This window comes from Triticum aestivum, chromosome 1B (assembly GCF_018294505.1).
Source record: "Triticum aestivum cultivar Chinese Spring chromosome 1B, IWGSC CS RefSeq v2.1, whole genome shotgun sequence".
NCBI lineage: Eukaryota > Viridiplantae > Streptophyta > Magnoliopsida > Poales > Poaceae > Triticum > Triticum aestivum.
Window position 1 is genome coordinate 646,806,581 of NC_057795.1, and position 8,697 is coordinate 646,815,277.

An 8,697-nucleotide genomic window follows, 5' to 3' on the forward strand; every position below is an offset into this window, starting at 1 on the left:
GTCCGGTTGCGTGAAGGGTGTGTTGCAAAGGCTGTTTTCTTCTCTCATTTGTGAAACATGCATTTTCTTGGGTATACGGTACTACCGTGGCTGGCCACGGTACTACCGCAGGAGTTGCGCACCATACTACCGCAACCAGCACGGCAGTAATTTTTTATTGCAGCTGGTCAAGCGGTATTACCGCCTGGCGTGCGGTACTTCCGCCCGGGAGGTACTACCGCAATGAGGCGCGGTACTACTCGCAGTTGTGAGCACGTGGGGGTTAAGAGCGGGCTGGGGGAGTTCTAACTGCCCCATACCCATTCAACTCATGTTCCCCACAACGTCTCTCTCTCTCTCTCTCTCTCTCTCTCTCTCTCTCTCTCTCTCTCTCTCTCTCCTGCCCAAGAACGGCACCGGAGAACCTCGCCGGATCTCCATCTCCGGCCGCTCTCCTCGGATTCCGACCGGTGGGATCGTTCCCACCTCGCCCTCTTGCCATGGACTAAGGTTTTTCCCCAAGTCCTTCTCTTTTTGTTCCGTTCTTGTGCTTCTAGGTCTTAGGGAGATGCATGTGTTGTTCATGTGCTTTTTGGCTAAATCTATGCAAGAGGGAGTTGTAGGAGAGTGGTAGTGCAATAAGCATGCTATTTGGATTGACACAATAGTTTAGTTTGATCAACGGTAGTACCGACCTAGTTTTGGTTGTTCCTAGATCCAGATCTGTGATTATTGTGGCGTTTGAATCCATGCGGTACTACCGCTCCTCCTGGAGCGGTACTACTGCATCCACGCTCATAATCTGCTCCGTGCGGTACTACCACTCCCTTGGCGCGGTACTACCACTCGGAGCGCGGAAGTAAAAAATTACTTTAGGTGCGGTACTACAGTGCCACCCCGGCACGGTACTACCGCGGCTGGAGCAGATGTAATTTTTTACATCCGTGTGTCGGTCTGGTACTACCGTAGATGCAATTTATGTTGTTTTCTCCTTCCAAATCTCGTGCTTACTTGTTTCTTGTGGCTTTGGCCCTGGTCTTTGCATTGATCCTTCTCGTTTTCTTGCGTGTTCTTATGTTGTGTGTCTAGGTGGTGGCTTCGGTTCCAATGTCCGTCGGTCGAATCCAGTCCGTGACACGGGCTCCAAGCGCATGCGCAACCAAGATGAAGCTCCAGAGGGCTCCAATGCCTCCCAACGCAGAACCAAGCACACCGCCACCAAGCTCAAGGAGCCCACACTGGACATGGATGAGATACCTCTGGCTGAGTTTATCACTCGAAGGAAGATCAACCCCTATGGGAATCCCCGTGCAAATTTCAGAGGGAATGAACTATTCTGGACCAAGCAGCAGAATCTTATCTATCTGGATGTGATCAAGGCCAAGCAAAACATCTACTGGACGTGCACTGGATTGACATGAATCATATGAGGCAGGACAAGCATTATGCTATTTTGGTGAGGCTTTGGACCTGGTGGAGCAATTTAGCATTGAGCACATGCTTACTTTTCATCTGGACTTTAACCCAGAGATTGTGGCTCAGTTCTTTGCCTCGGTACATTTTCATTTTGATCAGGCACGGACCATGACCTGGATGACCAATGGGCAACAGTTGACTGCTACATGGAAGGACTTCATGGATTTGCTTCAGGTTCCTGATGCGGGGCTCGACACGCCCGTTGGTGTTCACCCTCATGCCAACCCTGAGTCAGCCAACAAGAACAAGCTTCAACCCTTCTTTGTTGAGAAGACGCTTCCCAGTAAGAAGAAGACGTGGGTGCTGAACTCTTTCCTTGACATCATGCATCGGATCTTCCGCAATACCCTTTTTCCGTGCATCGGTGACAAGGACAAGGTGCATGCCTATCTGGTGGATATGATGCTCATTTGTGAGGACGCGTGTCATGCTCAGACGCAACCACTTGATGTCTCACATATTATGCGGTGCGAGCTTCAATTTGCGGTGTTCAACCGTAAGGTCCCCATCTATGGGCCTTACCTGTTTCTCTTGATCTCCAAGACTTGGGAGAAGCTCTTCCCCAATGAGGAGTTTGTTGCCCCCGGCTGGATTCGTCATGAGCCTGTTAAGCTCCGCATCAAGAGCCAATGGGGGAACACCACTACCAGTTCTGAGGCAGAGGCTGCCAAGATGCATGCGGATGAGGATGAGATCGAGGAGGAGGCGGATTAGGACAACTCTGATGGATACACTCCTCCCTCTACTGAGCCCTCATGGGCTAAGAAGCTGAAGACCAAGATGAAGAAGCTATTCTGCATGCAGGCCCTCGAGAATCCCAAAAGTTGTCATTTTGGATAGGTATAGTCAAACTTTTGAAATTTTGATTGTTGTTATGATTTTAAATAATTAAATTCGGTACTTGAAAATCAAGCGTGCATATTTCTCTCAAATAGTACCTCCTCAGCTCCTTTTCTTATTGTGCATAATTTTTCCCATGGCAATGGCTGAAAGACAGAAAGAGAGCTCTTCTTTCTTAATGAATTGAGTTCAAGAATTGATGTAAAAAACTAAAAATTATGCCTAGCAATAATTGAAAAGTCCTATACCACCCAGGTTCTGGGGTGCCGACAATGATTATTCAGTTTCTATACTTTTTGTAGTTGTACCTTCAGTTTCATCATTCCCTCCGTCCCATAATATAAGATGTTATTACAACCAATATGTGAGCATATTGGATGTAATAACATCTTATATTATGGGACGGAGGAAATACCATTTTGAAAATGAGTTGGCTTACTAGTTGTATAATTAGTTACTTAGTTGATTATGGAGAAATAGCATGTCAAGTTAATTAAACATTCTATCATGTTAGTGTGATGCTATTTTGGTGATTGTATATATGTATAGCTTAACATGAGTAAACTTGAAGCTTGGCTATTTTGCACTTTGTCAGGCATCGCTGCCATGATTGTTGTGTCTGTCCTTATGGTTATGGTCCATCAACTCCTGAAATTCAAAAGGTTCTATGAGAAAAATGGTGGTCCAGTTCTAAAAGGTGTAAAGAATATAAGGATCTATACAAGGAAACAAATGAAACAAATGACAAATAACTACAAGCGTGTAATTGGAGAGGGACACTTTGGTAAGGTTTATCTGGGGACTCTCAAGGACAAACAACAGGTGGCTATAAAGAAATCCATCAAGGTTAACAAGCACATGAAAAAGGAGTTCACCGATGAGGTTATAATCCAATCTGCGATGAGGCACAAGAACATTGTCATGCTCATAGGCTGCTGCTTGGAGCTGGATGTTCCCATGTTGGTGTATGAGTTTGCAGCGAGAGGGAGTCTGTATGATGTTCTCTTCAAGTGCAGAGATAGGATTCTGGTAGGCACACGATTGCGGATTGCCATTGGGTCAGCCAAAGGCTTAACATACATGCATTCAGCAGGGGAGGGTACAATCCGTCATGGTGACGTGAAATCTGCCAACATCGTTCTCGATAAAAAGTTCACCCCAAAGGTTTCAGACTTTGGGACATCAAAGCTACTCGCGAGAGGAAAAGCTGAGATGACAGAACATGTCATTGGGGACATGAGCTACATAAATCCGATATATATGGAGCAAGGGATTGTTACACAGAAGAGCGATGTCTATGGTTTCGGAGTTGTCCTCATAGAACTTATCACAAGGAGGCCTGCAACATATGATGCTGAGAGGAGCTATGTTGCAAACTTTGTTGAAGCTTGTCTAGCAAAAAGAGCAAGAAACTTTATTGATAACAATATTACAAGCGAGGCGGATATCGATCTCTTGGAAATGGTCAGCAGGGTCACCGTGGATTGTCTGAAGCCCAATCCAGGAGAACGACAAGACATGAAACAAGTAGAGAACCGCCTCCTCGAGATTGTTGCACATTCTGTGGACCATAGTCAGGAGAGGAACTACGAGGGAGATCTTAGTCCGGCACCGGATGATGTTGCTTTGCTTAAAGCCTTCGGAGAATGAAGTATCTTCTACCAATATTTTTATATTTTTCACTCAATTAATTATGTAATGGTTTCATTGCGTTGAGACATCAAGAAGTTAGGGTATGTGCCAATTTTATTCATGTGACATTTTCCTTGGTGACAGGAAATGTAGGATCTAATTGTTGTAGGTTTATTATGAGGTATAAACAGACATGACATCATGGTTGTGTGCATCACAATGATGCAGAGGTCGGGGTCACTCCCTTCTCGAAAAATACGCACACGACGTCTCCATGTTAGATTTGAATTCCATTATATGAGCTGAGGCTTAATTAGGATCCACATGCAATGAGTTGTTCTACTATGGACACGGTATGTTCTTTTCTCGTAGTAAATACTCCAAAGACAACATGCCTCATATGAGCTCTAATTAATGTGATTCTTGTTTCTTTGTTCTTTTTATGGAATAATGGACTCCACTCGCCTCAAAAGTGAATTTTAGTTTCTCCCGAAATTTACGTTGATTATCTGCACTACTTGCCTTGCCCCATGTAGACACCAAGGTGCTAGAAATGTCCGAGGTCAATCCTAAGATGTAGAAATCTTTCGACGAGGAAGGTAAGCATTCTACTTTCATATATGCTTGATTTAATTTCGATACATGGCAATGTAAGAATATAAAACTTGTCGTTGTCTATTAATGCATGAAGACTTTGTGTGTGTTGCACTCTCTTTGATTTTTGATAATATGTATGGAAACATGATGATTGTACTATGTGTAAGGGGGGGTGTACTGTTCCGATGATAGTCATGGTATGGTTCCTGGTATGGAATCGTTTGCAGGTAATTTGAGGGTAAAATGAAATGGTACATCTGTGTATGTTAATTTGAGAGCAGAATCAAGTTATTATGATGTTTCCAAAGACCGAGCCAGTGTTTTTGTAACTTGAATAACTTGAACAATGTAAAACCACATTATCCACCAGGAGATGGACTTGACTAAGATTTGTGGTTGGGTGGGCTGTCGCTGGCGATCGCCGGAGAAGTGAAGACCCCCCCTATCGCGGAGGAAGAAAAGCGGTTCAAGATAGAGGGGGGCGATGACGCCGCAAGAGAGAGGGCGCTAAGAAGAAGAAAGTAGCAATTCCAGATGCAACTGAACAGTGCTATCTTAATTCTTACCTAAGAGTCATAGTCATTTTAAGTTCCATTCTACTAGTTAATAACCTGACATGCCGATGGATAAACTTACCAGTGTTCTTTATACAACATACTATTACTACACTATATAGAGAGGTTCAATATTGTTCTGGTCTACACTAGTAGGAAACATAACAGTTCTCGACACAACTTCATGCTAATATGTTCCACCAAAATAGATCCATGCTCATAACAATTTCCAGACAGAACCATCACCAGCTCAGGGCGTCGTCCCCATGGGAGCCACCCAGCTCACCGGCGTCGAGCCGACACGGTCGCCCTGGACCTCCCCGGCCTCCCTGCAGATCCGGTCGAGCATGGCCACGAACTCCCGGACACCCGCAAAGACCCTGAACAAGCGAGCCTCGCCGTCGCCGACCTCATCGCCGCCATGGAAGTACTCCGCCATCTCCCGCACCGACGACAGGCACACGCTCTCCTGGCCCTGGAGCCTGACGATCTCCTCCTCGGCCTGCCGCAGGAACGCACTCATCGCGTTGTGGAACCGCCGGGCGCTCTCGGCCGAGGCCGCCATGCCGTTCAGCCTCAGCACGTCATGGACCTTCCCGAGGCCGACGCCGAGCTCCGACACGCTCCGGCTGAGGCCCGTCATGTCGACCGACGCCGCCTTCTTGGTGCTGGTCAGCTCGGCGGCGAGCTTCGAGACCACCTGGAGGCCGTGCTTCCTGCAGTCGACGTCGTACGCGTCCGTCTTGCATGCCGGGTTCAGATTGTTGTGGCCTTCGGGTTTCATGATTTCCTGGACGACGAACTGCAGGAGCGCCGCCTTGCCGTCGGCGCCTTTGACGTCGACTATCTTCAGGACCGTGTTGGGCTCCAGGGCATGTGAGTTTGGAGAGCCTGTGTTGATGCTCATCATGTTGCCAAAGTTGAGGACTGCCCCAAGAACCTTGTGGAATAGCCTGCTGCTCCTCAGCTCCTCGCAAGCTGCCTGGATGAACAAAATGACAAAAAAAAATTGTTTAGAACTTTGCACAAGCCTCAGATAATAACATGAAGGGAACAGCAACAAAATCACAGCTGATTCTACACAATTTTCACAAGTCTAACAAGCCACACAACAAAATTATATAGAAGATTCTACACTTAAAGGTCTGAAGCAAACATGTACCCAGCAAGTCTCTGTTCCTTTTCGAAACAAGCTGATGAAAACACATTTGGACAGAATTATCAGGTCTACAAACTTTACCTCGAGAGTAGCGTAGGACATCCTCAGCTGATTGACCTCCAGATAAAAGCTAGAAACATAGAGCATAGCATCGACTCGCTTGAATGCAAACGGCACATCCAGTATCGTCTTCAGAAAGGCATCGACCGCGCAAAGCTTGGCAGGTGGGTCATCCTTGTAATATCTGAGCTTAAGCTCCTCCTCATTGGTGAGAACCAACCGAGCGAGCATCCGCAGGGCTTCCAATCCCAAACCATGTGCATTACCTGTACAGGAAAAAAAATTAGAGTTAACAACAAGAACGTAGCATAGTAGAGTGAGAAAAACAGTAATTAATTAACTGCAGTAACAAATTAGGTAAATGTAGTGCAAAATATACAGAGCTCCTTGAATGGAATGTTTACTGTAAACCGAAAAATGTGCAACTGCCCATGGAGAATTTCAAACACGGTCACCAATAAAACAAGATAACACTAGAAAGATTGTCCAGTAGTATATGCAGAGGATGCAAAGGCTTCGCAAGCTTTTATATATAGACTAAAGAAAATGCTGCTTATTGTGACACAGTGGAACACATACACAACTTTATGTTGCTGATGTCTCATAAAAGAGGTGCTCGCGGATAAGGTAATGCAAGCAGGGATCTTCATATCAAGTATTTGATGAGCACAAATGAAATAAAGCATAGCCAGTCCCAGTCCGGCGATAGGACACGATGAAGCTGTGCGGCGACGACCCACAGGTTGATCGACCCTGCTATCCACGGCATTTGTGTCATGAGATCAGCAGATGACAGGCCCATAACAAAATCAGATCCCAGGCATATAAAGAGGCTTATCTTTTTTCTTCTGAAAGCAGCATATGCATTAAACATTCAGATTCAGACATTCAGTTCCATGTTTGTTCTGAGAAGAGAATATGCAAATATGATCACCAGCACATTCACCCCAAGGACCCACCCACAAGCTCCATTTCATTGGCAACATCAGGATTCATTCAGGCTCAGGGGTAGATAAACCAAGCAGAAGAAGCCATGCATTACCTTCCAAGAGCGCATCACGCACTTGCTCCTCGGAGAAACCCAGTGCACCCAGCACCGTGCCAATGCCGTGGCACCTCGGCGCACCGAGCAGGCACACCTCCCTCGCCGCCGATGCGGCCGCGGCGGCGGAGTTGTTCAGGTAGAGCTGGATCATCTCGTCCTTCATGCTGCACAACACAATCAAATTCAGGCATTCAGGTTTCAGAGCCACCAGCAGGTAGAAGAAGAGAGAAGCAAGCAGAGGCTAGTGGATATGCTTACTGCAGAGATCCGGGGTTGAGCTTGTCGGAGTGCAGCGGCCGGGACTTGTGCATCGCCGCGGCAATGGTGGAGGAGGAGTCGCCGTCGTCGTCGGAGGGGGGAGCGGCTTGTGCCGGCGGGACGGGCACGAAGGGGTTCCACGATTGAGCTGGTGGTGGAGGCGGCGGCGGCCTCCGTTTGGGGGCTCGGCCGCGGGGCTGCGGGATGGACGGCGGGCGGATGTGGACGGGGCTGGAGCCGAGCGTGGGTGAGGACGCCGAGGGGGAGGAAGGGGAGAGGGACGAGGACGAGGCGTCGCCGGCGGCCGCGCGGGGCACGGTGCTGGGGTCGGACGCGGAGCTGCGGGAGCCGAACTCGCCGGAGGGCGGGCCGACGCGGGGCACGGTGCTGGGGTCGGACGCGGAGCTGCGGGAGCCGAACTCGCCGGAGGGCGGGCCGACGCGGGGCAGCGGCGGGAGCGGGCGGAGCTCGGGCGAGCCGGGGCGGGGTTGCGAGGGGGGCGGAGCAGTCCCCGGCGGCGGGGTGGCGAGCGTGCCGAGGTAGAGGAACTCGGTGCTGGGGTTGGAGGAGGAGGTGGGCATCGGCGGCGGCTTGAGCCTGCGCCCCTCCTCGTCGCCGTCCTCCTCCTCGTCCAGCTCGGCGTCCCGCCGCGCCGTTGTAGTGGTGGAGGAGGCCGCCCCGTTGGCGGCGCGGCGGTGGCCGGAGGGGTGCCTGCGGAGGCGGCGGAAGAGGTGGAGCGAGAGGAGCGCGGAGAGGAGCAGCAGGCAGAGGGAGAGGAAGGCGAGCAGCAGCGCCTGCAGCACCGGGATGCCGCGGGAGTTCCCGCCCTGCCCCTGGTTACTGCTGCTGCCGGCGTTGGGGGCCACCAGGGTGGAGATGTTGGCCGGGAAGGTTCGGGACGCGTCGCCGTCTGCCGAGGGCTGGGCCTGCTGGTCTGCGGTGGAGGGTGGAGGCGGCGGCGGGGAGAAGGAGGGGAAGAAGGGGTAGTTGGTGAAGGGGTACTCGCTCACCGGCGTGGTGGAGGTCGAGGAGAACCTCGGCGTCGGCGGCGACGGGGCGGGATTCGGGTTCGAGTTCGGGGGCGGCGCTGATGCGGG

At 49.8% G+C, this 8,697-nt stretch overlaps 2 protein-coding genes across 2 annotated transcripts in view; one reads left to right on the top strand and one right to left on the bottom strand.

Moving 5' to 3' along the window:
* The first annotated feature begins 1,563 nt into the window (after window positions 1-1,563).
* LOC123081446 (wall-associated receptor kinase 3-like) lies at window positions 1,564-3,945 on the top strand. Its single transcript, XM_044504071.1, has 2 exons — window positions 1,564-1,738; window positions 2,891-3,945. The coding sequence occupies exons 1-2, from the start codon at window positions 1,564-1,566 to the stop codon at window positions 3,943-3,945; spliced, it is 1,230 nt and encodes a 409-aa protein (XP_044360006.1).
* A 1,161-nt stretch (window positions 3,946-5,106) lies between these two features.
* Window positions 5,107-8,697, bottom strand: part of LOC123145071 (formin-like protein 14) — a 4,275-nt gene continuing 684 nt past the window's right edge. Inside the window, exons 2-5 of the mRNA XM_044564386.1 lie at window positions 7,601-8,697; window positions 7,340-7,506; window positions 6,319-6,563; window positions 5,107-6,060 (exon numbers count right to left, since the gene is read on the bottom strand). The exon at window positions 7,601-8,697 is cut by the window's right edge and continues 4 nt beyond it. Of these exons, the coding sequence (XP_044420321.1) occupies window positions 5,329-6,060; window positions 6,319-6,563; window positions 7,340-7,506; window positions 7,601-8,697 (2,241 nt within the window). The 3' untranslated portion in view covers window positions 5,107-5,328. The remainder of the gene's footprint in view (window positions 6,061-6,318; window positions 6,564-7,339; window positions 7,507-7,600) is intronic.

What these genes read in the sequence shown, in the direction of transcription:
- LOC123081446 (XM_044504071.1), top strand. Translation starts at nt 1,564, where the DNA reads ATGACCTGGATGACCAATGGGCAACAGTTGACTGCTACATGGAAGGAC. An exon ending in TGTTGAGAAGACGCTTCCCA is followed by an intron (nt 1,739 to 2,890) that starts GTAAGAAGAAGA and finishes GCACTTTGTCAG; the next exon opens with GCATCGCTGCCATGATTGTT.